At 34.6% G+C, this 16,017-nt stretch overlaps 1 protein-coding gene across 1 annotated transcript; it reads left to right on the top strand.

Moving 5' to 3' along the window:
* Positions 1-1,482: 1,482 nt before the first annotated feature.
* On the top strand, positions 1,483-4,604 carry LOC149176866 (uncharacterized). The gene has a single exon (XM_089419991.1). It carries the CDS (start codon positions 1,647-1,649, stop codon positions 4,392-4,394), a length of 2,748 nt encoding a protein of 915 aa, XP_089276117.1. The 5' UTR covers positions 1,483-1,646; the 3' UTR covers positions 4,395-4,604.
* Positions 4,605-16,017: the final 11,413 nt, after the last annotated feature.

Genomic DNA, 16,017 nt, shown 5'->3' with positions numbered 1-16,017 from the left:
GGAGAGTGTGTCCTAGTAAAAAAATCATTTTCCAATAAAGATCCATAATTTGCATATACTTATTCAACCTTACCCGCATGTGGCCTATATCCAAAATCTAGTTTTCCATTCCATGGGAAGCTCTATATCTAAGAGTTTCATCCTTTGAGAGGAGGCTTCTCCATAAACCTGGTTGATTTCTCCCTGAATGTGGTTTAGCATGAGGTCCCTATATCGCAAGAAAAAGTCCTCCAGCCTATAATGAATATGAGTATTGCCCCCGTGGGCCTACTCCTGATAATAAGCGACTACCCTTCTTGCACGCACCCTCTAACGAGACATGGGGACGAAAGCTGCAAAACTAGAAAGGACAGGTTCGGTCTAGGATCAACAGGGATTTCTAGGATGGCAATGGGAGTGCCACAAAAGATTAGAACAGAGTATCAAGGAGACATGGTCAAAGGGGACATCTATGGGGGAGTCTGACAAACTCGACTCAAAAGAAAAGGGAAGGAGAAGAGTGAGTCCCCACCCCCATTAAACCCTCAACAAATACTGATAAAAGGCCTTGCAAAACAACCACAAAGCTTGAAACCAAACACAGATGGGGGGAGGGAAAATCACCACCATAAGGAAAATAAAAGATACAAGACCACAATAAGTGCAAAAGCTCCAGGAATGATCATTCAAGACATTAAAGGAGGAGGGAAGGCCTGGTTGTGATGACCAAAGGAAATAATTTACAAAAGGGAACATTTGAGTTTTATGCGTCTCGGTGAGCTATTCACCAACCACCCTGCAAATTAATAGAAAAAAACAAGCTCCAAAGAACACTGTAAGGAAACTGAATATTACTGAAACCTAGCCAAAGGCACAGGACGAGGAGGGAAACAATGTTGGCTAGAGGCCGACCACTGGGCTAGAAATTTAGCTTTCGACCACCTAAGTTTTCTTCATGGAATCTCCAAATGTGTTGCCTTGTCGTCCCTATCCCAATCTCCGTAGTTGCCTCTCGCTCAACCTGCTGCGAACGCCCTGCCACAAGACTACTATTTGAGGATTTAATAGCATGAGTAGAGTCTTTATGGCACCCCCATCACATAAGTGAGCAACACAATCAATATGAAAACTGCATGGTATTGGCTCTCATCAGCATCATTGTTATTGATATTGTATAGATCATTATGAATGCTTGTTAATCTAGCTTCATGGCATTTAATTGCACTAAGGGTGTGCTACCATGTCCCCAGGCGAGGTGGGCAACAATCACCGATCCTCTATTCCTCGATTGTCACCACATCCATGTTCAAATTTTAATATTGTTATTAAAAAATTGGCAAAACAAAAAAAAGAGAAAGAAAAAGAAAGACTTCGGACTCCATTAATATTAATATTAATATTAATTATAGTTATAATTATAATTATAATTATAATCATGAAAAACATATTTTAAAATAAACAACAAACCCATTCTCTTCGATCAAAACCCTGGATTTTGAAAGGGAAGGGAAAATTATTCGAAGTAAAAATTCCTCCGGTTGGATGGAACGCGGAAATGAGCAGATTCGAAAGTAAAGGCGAAAAACCCTTTTACGATGATTCTAACCCAGAAAACGAATTCCCCAAAATCACAGACCGAATCCTATACTGACGATAGGCAGTAAGGAATGCGTAAAGAGATCTACGAAACAATCGTCTTCGTCAGTCGTTTGCTCCTCAGTTTATCAATTTCTGTCAGTTGCTTCCTGAACATCAACATGAGTTCACACACAAGTCCGTGTCTCAAAGATTATCAACCCAAATCTGATGAAATTGCAAGAGCAGTGGTGTTATCTTCACTGGCTTACTTGGATAATGAACGGGCAAAGGCAGCCGTCGATACTCAATACAATCGTATTGGTTTCGAAGGGATACTAATGGCCCAGAATTTTATAATGGGTTTTGGCTATAACATGACGCTGTATGTTGCATTCAGGAGGTGTTTACCCATTCGAAATATGTTTGCCCTGACAGTGGCAGATCGAAATGAGTTCATTGAAAGCTTCGGGGAAGAAGCGGAAAATGTGGAGGGACTGTTTCACTACGAGCTTTTCCAGACAATAACATCTGAACTGCCAAATATGTCTCATTTTCAACATTGTTTACAACATTACAAATCAAACAGGATAATATTTTCAGGTCATGGCTTAGCTGGAGCATTAGCCCATTTGTTTCTCATCTGCTACATGTTAAAAACTCAGGAAGAGGACAGAGAACACATTTCTATTGGGTTTGGCTCCCCTTATTTCTGTGACAGTGCTGCCAAGAGGTTTTGTCACAAAACAATGGAACTGGATAGGCGAATGTTTACATTTGTGAATGGTACTGATCCTCTGCCTTCTATGCTTAAGGGTATAAGCATGACTTGCATTCTAGAATCCATGGGAAGAACCAGGGTCCAGAGTGCGCTTTCTTGCTTGGAAGGATTGATCTCAGCGAATTCGGATGAAGAAGCAGGAATTGCGAGTTCGAATGAGCTTAATGATGTGCAGAGTATTCTAAAGGAGATGCGCAGTATAAGCCGGTCAAATATGCCTCACTATGTATCAGTTGGGGTTAAATACGGTTTCTGTTCACTAGATATAATTCCAGAACCTTATCGCATACACTTGGACAGATTTATGTCGTTTATTCAACAATTGGTATCTCGTGATAATAATGATGCATTGCAGTGCTCCAGAGTTGAATCCTATGTTAAAAAGTTCGCTTCTAAACCAGACACGGGAATATTTCCGAGCAAGCCTGACATGGATGTAGAGCATAGCAAGCCTGACATGGATGTGGAGCATAGCAAGCCTGACATGGATGTAGCGCCTATTCCTTGTATACATGACTGCACTCTGAGTGTTTATGACCGTGAAACACGGTATGAAGGAGTCATAACGATCAGAGGGAGTCATTTGTACCACGATTGCCCTGTGAAGCCAATTGTTGTGCCAAATGTAGGATACGGGTGGATATTTGAAGATGAAAGTGAAAATAGCGTCCTTTTTAAAGGAATTTTACCTAAAATAGAAGCTGATGCGATATTCAGCTGGAAGAAAGATGAAACTGTTGAGCAAACAATTCCTTCTGTAAAATTAAGGACCTGCTTCGGCTCTGCAAATAAAGATCTCTATGTTGAAGATTCGTGGAAGGATGGCTACGTTGCGTCTGCATTGGCCCGAGGCATGGGAAGGCTGTTGTTAATGCAGCAGTCGGAGGTTCTGCGAAGAAGTGATCTGTACAGGAAGGCTTTTGAAACTCTTGAAAGGGGATTTCCTGGCTCTCTGGATAATTTTTCCCATTCGATACCGGGAGCAAAGAGAAAATATTTCGACATTATGAAATCTTTCTTTGCTATGCCTGTGGAAATTCCCTTTCAAAATTGTGCTGTTGCAGAAAATGGACAGGGTTTCATTGAATCACCCGCAGGGGTACGTATAAAATGTGGTCTGTATCTTTCTACATCCCTTTCTTCTCACCGAGAAATATCTTCTGTGATCCCTGATTATGCATCCATCTCTAAGTTTTGCCATGGGAGCTACTTCTCTATTTCTGAAACAAGAATCAGAATACTAAATTACAGGGATATTGTGAGGACTTTTTATTGTCTTCTGAGTGGCGCTGGCGCTGAATTACAGGATGACCAGTCGGATATTCGTCATTACGAGAAAAATCTTTGCAATCTAAGCGAAGGACAGTCGGTGAAGAATACGCAATCTCTACCAGAGGAGATTCAGGAAGACATAGAGAAAAGAACACGCAAGATGTTTGAAATAATAAGAGCACGCGATACATTGGAAAGCTTGAAATTTGCGACCTTCATAGGTCCTGAAAATGCTGGTAAGACTACACTTATCAATTCAATTTTAGGCGAAGATGTTGGAGGTGTAGGATTCACTACACACACAACGGCAGCCACTCCTTACAGGTTCAGAGATAATATATTTGTGGTTGATTTTCCTGGCACTGATGGGGGTGGAAACAGGGCTCATCTATCCGAGATATGGGAAGAATATGAGAGAGTGGCAGACTTGTGCGTGGTTGTGCTTAATTTTGGGGGAGATACCTCTCGAGCAGCGCAGGTATTTCCTAGGATTGCTCGTTCCCGAATGTGCGATAAAGTGGTTCTCGTTCTTAACAGGGTGGATTCCATCCTGAATGGCTCAACGAAATCTCCCGTATGGGTTGAGTACAGCGCCGAGAAAGTAGAACAACTTAAAATGTCAATAGCAAAAATCTCTGGGTTACCCGCAGATCGAGTGCTCTTCTCCGTCTTGAGAGCAAATGAAGAGCTGGAAGAAACCACACGGCAGCTTCTGAAAGAGCGACTCATCATGTTGAAAGACGAGCTCACAGTCAAGGTAAGAGGGCTGCTTTTGGAATTGAAGTAGTTCACTGTTACATAGGAAAATTGGATCATTTCATAGATTTCACTGCTCTATCAATGTCGATACTCGCACTTTTTTGATTTTTTTTTGTTAAGTTGTGGACTGTAGTGGTTCCTAAGGCTTTTTACAAAATTGTCATAAATTCTCATCGAGACTCTTGAATTTATTTGAATAGTTATGTTTGCTAATATACTAAGAAGTTTATGGGGTCTATTCTGTCATGTTTAACGGCTCCAATGCAACGAGCTTGAATGGATAGTCGCTAATGGCCGACCATTCCAATATTATCAATGCACAATTTTCATCATTTCATGAACCTAGATCTTTTGTTTTTTTGGGCTGTAACATTAAGGGGGCTTTGGCTCTGTTGTGAATGATACATGGTTGGTTGATAAAATATGGTTGGGATTGTGAGGAATATAAGCGGTATATATAGGCGTATATATGTTTTTGAGGTATAGATTAGTTGGGTTTGTGTGGGGTGTAGTTTTTATCAGATTTTAAGTTTAAATTTCATGAGAAGGATGGGTAGTTGGTATGTGTGGGATTGTGATAGATAAGGTGTATATATATGCTTATGAGGTACAGATCAGTATGTTTGTGTGGGGTTTAGTTTTTATCTTATTTTAGGTTCAAATTTCACAAGAGAGGTTGAGAGTTGGTTTGTAAGTTGTTTAGTGTTTTGGATTCAAATCTCATGAGAAGGATTGAGGGTGAGAACCAATTGTGATGGTTATACTATCCCAAAGGATGTCCAAACTCTTCCAAGTTTCACACAGTCTTGATGACTATCTCACTGATCACCAACAAATTGTCAACAACCAAATTTTACACAATCTTGGTAACCATTCTACTGACTACCAAGAAGTAATTGCCAACTAGTAATAATAAATTTCTTGGTAAAAACATCTAGCTTACCACCAACAAATTGCCATGGACCAAGTTTCACACAATCTTAGTCACCAACAAATTGCCATCAACCAAGTTTCACACAATCTGGGTAACCATCAAACTAACCACGAACAGATTATTACTTATAAGTAATGATAACTTTTCTTGCTGTTTTGAAAAAAAATCGATGTAAACAATTCGATCACTCACATTGACTCTTCTATTCACAAAAGATTATTTATTTGCAGGGCATGTGTTCATTCTCATCCAGTAATTTGGTATCTTGATTCTTACCTTTACGTCTTTCATTTATCTTCTTACTTTTCTGATCCAATGCTCTTACATATTCGATTTGAGGGTTCTTAATCTCCAATTAGAGCTTTTAGACGATATTTTATGCTGGATAGGAAGGCGTTACAAATTGTCAATCGTCACAGTTCACTGGCTCATAATTCTGACTTTAACGACCTTGGGCGTTGCACAGTGAAAATCCATTAATGAGCTTCTACGGTTATTGAAGATAAGTTTCAATTTTGTGGATAACGGTTACTTGTTTAGCTATGGTTTTCTGTTTCAATTTTGTGGATCACTCTACGAATAAACCTTTATAATTCATCTTATTTAGACTTCTTAAATAGATCAAAGAATTTCTTCAATTAGCATTGAGGCAACTAAGCCTTAAGAGTTAGCTCAATTAGTCAAGTCTCCGTTGTTAAGTACTTCGTTGATTGAGAAGTCACAGAGTCACTTCTCTTCAAAGCTCTAAGGATTATGCCTTGCTAGTCTGACCAACAGATTTTAAAAAATCCACTTTGAAGTTGATCCGCCCAAATTTTCTTGTGGAAAAAAAGCAGTGAGGGAACCATCAATCCAACCTCATATCTCCATTTTAGTCACAGACTTCAGATTGTTGTGAATCTGTTGTCCATCCTTAGTCCCTAACACAGCTTCTCTCTGGGTATTAAATAATATCCTTTCTTGCTCTTAGGGTGGCGTCGAATGACAGAAACGCTTGGTATGCTATCCTGTAAAAAACAATGTTCACAGTGAGTGTGTAGGAATCGATTCTGTCAAAGTAGGCCTGCTGGTGCTCACAATCTGTCAGTCCTTTTCACTCTTACCATGGCATTTAGGTACCCAGGGAGACCCTCCTTTCAACATTTGAATCTCACCTTGTCAGAAAGCATTGCTAGGGGTCCACACATTAAGCATAGCCCAAACTGGCTTGCGTTAACCTTGTTGCTCTCTGCATGAATCGCTGACTTGTTGGTCTAGTTTATTGACTTGAGAAGTTTATTATACAATCCATTATGATATGTAAGGGTTAGTTTTCGGTTTATGCTAGGTTTATATTTAAAATAAATCTGATTAAAATTAAAATCTATTTTATAACTATGCAAGTGAGAATTCTATTCGTTCTGAGAATCTTCACTGATAAAATTGAGTCTTTTAACTCTCCCAAAGTGAAAGACAAAAATTATGAAAATACAGGGTTAAAAAAGGGAATCTTCATTGATAAAGTTGAGTCTTTTAACTCTCCCAAAGTGAAGACAAAAATTATGAAAATACAGGGTTAAAAAAGGGAACCCATGGAAGCAGGTGAGGCTTCTTACACACCATCCAATACACTGAGCTTTAAGTTCCACCCCTCATGGAGCTAAATAGATGAATAATATTCTGGAAGGCTCTACGGGATATTAGAGACTTGCACCTGGGTATATCCCTCCATGGCGGAGAGGAATGAGACTTGAATATTGATTAAGAATATGGGCAATCTTCAAATAACAAATATTTTGATAAGATGAAATAAGAATGAAATATTAAAGATATATTTTTAAATACAGTTTGGTTCTTTTGAATATTCTATTTTATTTTTCTGGGAAGGTTAGAAAAATACATTCATATTTTTGATATATATTAGGAAATATTTTTATTACTGACTACATTTATATGCAACATTTTAAAACTTAAAAAGTAATCATCTCATCAGCTATTTAAGGAATTGATATTTTAAAACTTAAAAAATAATCATATCATCAGCTATTTAAGAAATTTGTGAATTCTTGCAGGGCTGAGAGAAACTGAGCCCTGAAGGGACTTGCCAATATCCTGAGTTCTTATTTTTTCTAAGAGAATTGCTTATTCATATTTTTGATAAGAGAATTGCTTATTCATATTTTTGATATATATTAGGAAATATTTTTATTACTGACTACATTTATCTGGAACATTTTAAAACTTAATAAATAATCATATCAACAGCTATTTGAGAAATTTGTCCTTTCTTGCAGGGCTGAGAGAAACTCAGCCCTGAAGGGACTTGCCAATATCTGGAGTTCTTACTTTTTCTAAGAGAATTGCTTCATTTTATTTATCATTAATTAATAATCATTAATTTATTATTTGGTAATAAAAAATTAAATAAATTTTAATCTTAATCAATAATGTTAATTTATATTAATTAATAATTGTTTATAATATTTATGTGAAATTTAGTTTTATGAAATTATTAATTCTAAGTTTATAGAGATGAATTGACAATAAGTTATTTATGTAAAATAACCTAATTATCCAAATTTTCAATTTCTTAATCAACAAATCTGTGTGGAATGCTGAACACTCTAGTCGACAAGTAATAGCCACACAGTAATAGTCATAAAACAACTTTGAACAATAAACACCTAGTTAGTTATTCTTAGTTTTTTTGGTTTGTCACTACTAATCTGCTTAAAAGTAATTAGATTAAATAGGATTAGTTGACAATGATTTATTCAAATAAATTTTACACAACTAAAATATTTAGCTAATGTATAACATTTTAAATTAATATATTAAAATTGGTCGTTTTTGTTTCTTTTCTTTTGATTCAATATTATACAACTAGTTGACTGTCTAGATAATATATAAAATTTGAATTATTTTATGAGATGTATTTAATTTGAATTATTTTATGAGATGTATTTATTTGTCCATTCAAGTTTCCTTATATGCATTTAATATATCAAAATATGAATACTAGTTTTTGAGATGATGCATTTCTTCATTGGTTAAAATTTCTTAACATGTATATAATATATCAAAAGGTTAATATCTGTTTTTGAGATATTTAACTTCATTTTTAACATTTAATCCCAAATGTCATTGTTCACCGATAAGATAAAATAGTGATGTTTTTATCTAATTGATTACAGGTTAATATTTTTGTTTTTATAGATTAAGTTTATTATTTATAGTGTAATTTTTATTAGGTTTTAGGTTTAAATTTCATGAAGAGAGATTGAGAGTAGGAGTCACTTGTGAAGTATAAAAACTGTTTCATAGAGTATTTAAGATTGATTGAGTATCACATAATCTTGATGACAGTATTTCACAATAAGTGAGTCATAATAATTTTAACTCAGAAAACAAATGAATATAATATTAAGTATTTGAATAGCCCCAAGGGTTAGCTCAACTGGTCGAGTCCCCATTGTTAAGTACCTTGTCGATCAGGAGGTCACAGGGTCAATTCTCCTTGAGGGTTACGCTTCAATTCTCCTTGAGGGTTAGGCCCTGCTAGTCAGGAAAACGAGCTTTAAAAGATTCCCTTCGGGGTTGATCTCAACTGGGGAGTAAAAGATTCCCTTCGGGGTTAATCTGATTCCCTTCGGGGTTGATCTCAACTGGGGAGTAAAAGATTCCCTTCGTGGTTGATCTCAACTCGTCGACTCCCCGTTGTAACGAGCTTTAAAAGATTCCCTTCGGGGTTGATTCCCTTCGGGGTTAATCTGATTCCCTTCGGGGTTGATCTCAACTGGGGAGTAAAAGATTCCCTTCGTGGTTGATCTCAACTCGTCGACTCCCCGTTGTAACGAGCTTTAAAAGATTCCCTTCGGGGTTGATCTCAACTCGTCGACTCGAATCAGGGTTGATCTCAACTGGGGAGTAAAAGATTCCCTTTGGGGTTGATCTTAACTCGTCGACTCCCCATTGTAATGAGCTTTAAAAGATTCCCTTCGGGGTTGATCTCAACTCGTCGACTCCCCGTTGTAACGAGCTTTAAAAGATTCCCTTCGGGGTTGATCTCAACTGGGGAGTAACGGGGTTGATCTCAACGGGTTGACTCCCTATTGTTAAGTGCCTCGCAATTGATATTTGTTAGATTACATGAAAGTAATAATTTTAGTTTTTTTTTCACATTTAAATAACTTTCAATTTTTTAGTTAATAAATTGTTATGAAAATATTTTTAATTAAAATATATAGATTTAATTAAAATGAGTTGAATTCATCAAAAATAATTTTCAATTAGTAAATATAAATTAATATATATAATATAAAATTTATAAAATAATGATTTACTATTATTATTTTTTGGTTTGATTTACAAAGAATTTGAACTTTAAATTTTATGATTTACGTAATATTTCATAGTAGAGTAATAGTTAATTGAACTACCTTAGTAAGCAATTATTTATTAATTTTATCTTTTATCAAAAAAAAGTTAAGAGAATTATATCAAGATATTTATAGTCTTAGAATGAAAGCAATATTCTTATATTAAGAGGTTTTAACTTAATTTTAATGATAGTACTATTATTATTCAAGCTTTCTTTTATGCAAATATTTCAACATCAATCCTCTAAATGAGGACTTTGTCTTAGCTAACAAATAAAAATAAAATTAGATGGCCTAAGAGATAAATTTTTAAGCTAAGTTAATCATGGTTTATAGTTCTCAAGACCTAATAATGTTCAATTGTTTAATGAAGTAGTTGAAATATAACCATGCTATTTGTATCCATGGGTTGGTAGCAATGTAATGGATTATGTGATATCAAATATTCTTATACATGAACAAATTTTTTGGACCTTTTAAATGACCAGTCTAAATTTTGAACCTAAGTCTCATTGAAAAGAACTTTGCTCACCAAAGGCATTTTTTCTTTTGAGAAACATATTAGATATTATTGTATATGGGCATATAGTAAATTTTCCATGAAGGTTGCAACTATTATACTTGATTTTGAAGAATGAGAAATATAGAAAAAATGGGAATGCTTCATGATTCAATCCATCACTATTGTCATGACATTATTTCTTTTAGACTTTGGTAGAATTGTAATAAAATTGTTTGGGACCTCCTCTCAATGGTAACTTGGTATGGCTAATGGTTGTAGAAGACTTGGGGTCTTAATTGTCTCACCCTTATTATGTTGGAAATTTTTAACCACTAGTTCGGATCAAGTTCTAGAATGGTTTGAGTATAGTTCCAAAAAAATCCTTCTTGATCTTGTGGTAAGTTTCTAGGAACCATGAATTTCCTTCTATAAGAGAAGTGTTCAATACCAAAAAACATTTCTTTTTAAGTTGGGACATCTTACATAAACATAGTTGATATTGAAACTGCAGTGAATTATTTTTCCACTCAAATTTATTAATGCATTCAAGTCCTCTTATAGTTTTGGAATGATCTTGCATACCTTTTCATATTACGTGCATTCTATCTTTCCTTCTACCACATAATTAGATTGTAGAGTGGAAATAACACAAAGTAAACTCTATATGTCTTCTTTCCTTTAAAGTGCATTTACCATCACATGTTTTCCATTTTTAAGATAATTTCAAAATCATATCCTAGCGTCGTTGTAACTCATTTTGATTTTTTCGTGTAAAGATAATAATTATTCCAAGAAGCACTTTAGACTATCATGGCTTATTTTTACCTCGAAGTGTCTTCCTATTAGATAAGGACACCATTTCTTGATTGCAAGTAGTATGCCTAATATTTCATTTTCATAAATGGTTTTGAGTAAGTCATTTCCTTTAAGCCAACTACATTGAAAGAAAAGGGGTATTCCTTATTGCATTAAAACTACACAAATGATGTGCCTTTAAGTATCACACTTTAGAATAAAGGATTTTTTGAAATTAGGCATTGCTAGGACATGAGTTGTGCACATAACCTTCCTAAGTCTTTCAAAATATTTGGTTGCTTCTTAAGTCCAACAAAATGTCTCCTTTTTCAATAACATTATTACACATGTTGTTATTCAACCATAATTCTCAATAAACTTATTGTAGGATCTTGTCAATCTTAAGAATCCTCTAAGATTCTAAAAGCTTTTGAAATTATCCATTCCATCATAGCTTTAATTTTGTTACGTTCCACTTTAACACTTTAATGAGATACAATTTATCCAAATATTCTAGTTCATGAACCCTAAAGGAACACTTGGAAGGCTTCATATATGGTTGTTACTCCATCTATTGTTTTAAGGCATTGTCAATATGTTGTACATGTTCTTCCTAGGATTTGTTGTAGATTAATATATCATTAAAAAATGCCAAAGGAAAAATTTTTAGGAGAACTTTGAATATAGAATTCACCAAGTTTTGAAATGTGGAAGATGGATTAGTAAGTCCCAGCGACATCACCAAAAACTTATAATGACCTTCACTTGTTATAAACTTTTTTTTGGGGATTTATTCTTGCCTCGTTCCAATTTGTTGATTTTTGGAATGGAGGTTCAACTTTGTAAATAAAATTGCTCCTTGAAATTCATATAATATTTTTTCTGTGATAGGAATATCAACTTACCTTTAATGGTCATCTTATTGACCTCTTTGTAATCTAGACACATATGCCATGAACCTTCATTTTCATAAACTATCAATACTAGTGAAGAGAAAGCACTTTGGCTAGGTTGAATGATGCTAACCTATAACATTTCTTGAACCATATACTCAATTTCACCCCTTTTGTGCATATGGGTGCTTGTAAGGCCTAACACAATACACTTGTTGGTTGCAAATTAATAGCATAGTCATGATCTTGTGTAGGTGGAAGACCCTTGACGATCACTAAATTTTCCTAGGTATTCCATTAGAATAGTTGATCACAATATATCTTATAATATTTTGAAATATTAAATTATGTAATTTATCTCTTTAGATCATTGGTTAATTATTAGTATCTTAGTAGTTCAATTTATCAAATAACTAAAATCAAAATGAAAGAAATAAGAAAAAAAGCACAGCATCCATACAAATGAACACAAGTTGTATCCTATAAAACATAATATGGTAGAAAATCTTGCTAGAAGGTGAGGCCTATGCTTTGCTATATTTTTTAGGTAAAATAATTTTATCCCATGGAATTTGAGCGAATAAATTTTAGAAAAAAATGAAAATTAGCAAAAAAATTTACAGCAAAAAATCTTGGAAAATTAGCACATGAATAGAATTTGTCCCCTAAAATTCTATTTATTTAACATAAAATTATAACTCCACCCACTAGCCATATTGTCTTCAATGACTAAGTATTTTTGCATGTGACATTTTTATTTATTGAAGATATCCCTATGATATTAGCTTCAAACTATTGTGTGATTTTCTAGAATTGTTACATACTTTATTTGCTAAAATCCCTCAGATTGACTAATACTACATAAGTGAAGATTAATAATAACTTGGTTAACCTTATATCCCAAAATTTTAGATAGATGGATCATTATTCATTCACATGGTTCCTCAAATTTGTGTTAGACTTTTCGAACCCAACACCCAGTATTCATTTTCCGGTAATCATTACTGAATGAATACACAACCAGAAACTCAGAAAAATATAGCAAAAGCATAATTACTCAATTTGAATCAGAGACACATAAACAAATTTTTCCCCAATCAATAGTTCTTCATTAATAAATTAATCACAAAACTTACTTGGACTCTCATACCAGGGATAATAGCCCAGCTGAGAAAATCCAATATCGATCACCAAACTCACTGCATTCTCTCGGATCCAACACATGCTCACTAAGAATCCTCTCTCAATATTATGATACTATTGTGTCTTAGCACCTCACATTAGGCTCAATTTATAACTTTCCTAGGCTAAGATTGAAGGCCAAATTTAGGGCGTCAAGTTAACTGAAGATAACTAACATTACTTTAGTTAACTATCCTATCTTTAGCTTTCTCTACTTTAACTCAAGCACAAGTCATAATTTTAGCTTGCCTTACATGCACAGAACATCAACATACATGCAACTCACTTGCACACTTTGCAAGTCGAATGAAAAATCCTAATGAAGCAAATCAAGGTCCTTGTAGTCAAGAAATACGACTAGAAGTACCTTCTAGGGTACAAAGCTGAACACTTTGTGGCTCTTCATGTCCAATGTTGCATTGATCCCTACATCATAGGTACATTTTCATTTTTTAATATCTCTATGTTGTGATCCTCTTTTCCTTGGACATTTTGGTTTTCCTTGATATATATTCTATTTGGTCTTGAAGTGCCTCCCCACTTCCCCCTGCCCCCGCCTCCTTCTCTATCTAAGAACCTCTTTATGTATTATGGACAAGAATAAGTCTATCTTGAATCCAAACTATTCTTTCCAGGAATGTCCTTTTAACATGTTCATGTTTCTCATACTTCGCTACAATATCATCTACTAGCATTGTCACTTGAGATTCCTTGTAATATCTAACCCAATTCAAAATAAACTCAAGTTCCTTTCTTATCTCTTCTACTTCAACCTCCTCATCTCTAGCCTTGTCAATAGTGGCATGAGAAATAAATGTTTTTGTGGATAATAGCTCACTTAATTTTTCCTTCTTAGCATCCAACAAAGGATCCTCTTAAGTGCAAAACATAATATTATCCACAATTATCTTTATTTTCCTCTATGTTCTCTTGACAATCATTCATCTCTAGTGACTATAATCAATTGATTCTATATTCGAAACTTTATCCACAGGCTCATGGATAGGTCAATCACCCCATGATAAAATATTTTCTAGGTTACCTAGAGTATGAAAGTGTTCCATTACTAGTTCTTTGCCATTGTTTATTGGTGGTACCTCTTTAGATGCTTTATCCTATTCAAACACTAGAATTTCAGTTGGTTTCCTGCTTTGATTAGGTTCTTATGTTGGAGTAAACACTTTATTTTCATTAGCCGCCTTAACAACAACCTCATCTTCTACATTTGTACCTGTTTGTGATAATCTTCTTCATCCCTGGTTAGGTCAATTACATGAACAAGTTTCTATTATTGATGAAATTCCTACTTAGCATCTATTTATTCATCTTGTTTATTTTTTAAATGGTTTCCTCCTCCTTCTTATCTACTCTTGCAAATTTTTCTTTTTTTCCTTAGCCTCAACACCTTTTCTTTGTCTTCCAATTTCTCTTGAGTAGCATCCTCTTCATGCTTCTTCTGTAAATCTTCCTCATATTTGCATTGATGTTCTGGATTTTGAAGTGGCCTAAACTATTCTTCTTTAATCTTGAGTTTAGCCTCTTCTTTCATCGTAGTTTCTTCTTGCCTTATAGCTTTCTCAAGTTCTCTCTCAACATCTAGATCATGAGTAAGTTCTAGGATTTTTTCATCTTATGAGAGAGTCTTAAACCTATTGATGCGAGCATCTTTTCTCCTTTCCAAAATCTCATCCCAATCAAGGGCATTTTTTTGTAAAAGCTTCATCATCCCATTTTCACGAGTATAAGGCCAAGTATAAGATACATGCTCATAGTATTTTGAGACTAAACCCTTAGGATCATGCTTTTTAGATCAACTATCATAGGTTAATTTTTTCTTAACAAATTAATATGATATTAAAAATGTAGGTTAAATGGTCATGAAAGAGATTGTATACAATTTAATACAATTAGAATACTAAAATAATAACCTATTTAATTATTTAAAACATAACAAGAATTTTGTATTAATAAAAATCTATGTTATGACCTTAACAAGTACATTGAAAAAGGGCTATTCCAACTAAACTTTTGATAAACATTATTGTCCAAGGGACATTTACTACATCAAAATTTCTAGTTTCTATGATATATAAGCTATTATACAAATAAGAGTAGATACACCAAAACACATTCAAAATTTTACAAAATTTGCAACACGCGCTAATTGAAAGATGGAGGAATGATATCCCCAAACCTTGAACCACCAAATTGAAGAAGTGGAACATGTAGATCTGACAATGGTTGTGCAATGGAGTTATTGAAAGAGGAGTGTTCCAAAGGAGTCTTAATGATGGAGATTTGCAGTTCTTCAATTCACCGGCGAAGGCTTGACAATTCATCTTTAATTATTTGCATGATGGTTTTATGGTCAATTAACAATTCCATGTATGTGGTCACACTTGAGACTATTTGGTTAAACTACATTTGAAAATTGAGGAATCTTTAATGGAGGTGAGAAATCCTCTCCATTAATTCCCTCGATTCCTCGTTGGTAAGATGTGACATATCATCTTTAGTCTTGTGGTCTCCTCTATTCACTGCGTCTATGTCAAAAGGAAATAACTTCTTCAATATATTGCTAACTCAATTGAGGTACCCCACAAAGATAGGAGGCAGCGAGGTTGTCAAGACAGACTCTCGACCTCGTACCCTCTCCAATTCCAATAATTATAAAATTGATGGTTATAAACATACATATAAAAAAACATAAATTGAGAGGAGATCTTTACTTACAACAAATCACCTACTTGGATGAGCATACGCTTCCATACATGAGTAGAAAATGTCATCACTCCTTTTGTTGACTCAAATAACAATCTCTAATGAGACAAGAAGAATTTGACACGTTGCAGATGCTTTTGTGCATTTGGTGTCCTATTCATTGACAAATTCATGAACTAGGAACATGTTACCAACCCTACTAAGTGATGGAAACATTTGCACTCAACATTGATATAGTATATCTACTCAAGCTCCTCCACCTTGTC

The sequence above is a fragment of the Pinus tabuliformis genome, chromosome 4_1 (assembly GCF_031772625.1).
Source record: "Pinus tabuliformis cultivar Carrire ecotype Pingquan chromosome 4_1, CPIR1, whole genome shotgun sequence".
Classification (NCBI taxonomy): domain Eukaryota; kingdom Viridiplantae; phylum Streptophyta; class Pinopsida; order Pinales; family Pinaceae; genus Pinus; species Pinus tabuliformis.
Note: the sequence above shows the minus strand (reverse complement) of the source record. Positions and strands in the feature narration are given on the sequence as shown.

Coding starts and splice junctions, on each gene's coding strand:
- LOC149176866 (XM_089419991.1), top strand. CDS start 1,647: ATGCGTAAAGAGATCTACGAAACAATCGTCTTCGTCAGTCGTTTGCTC.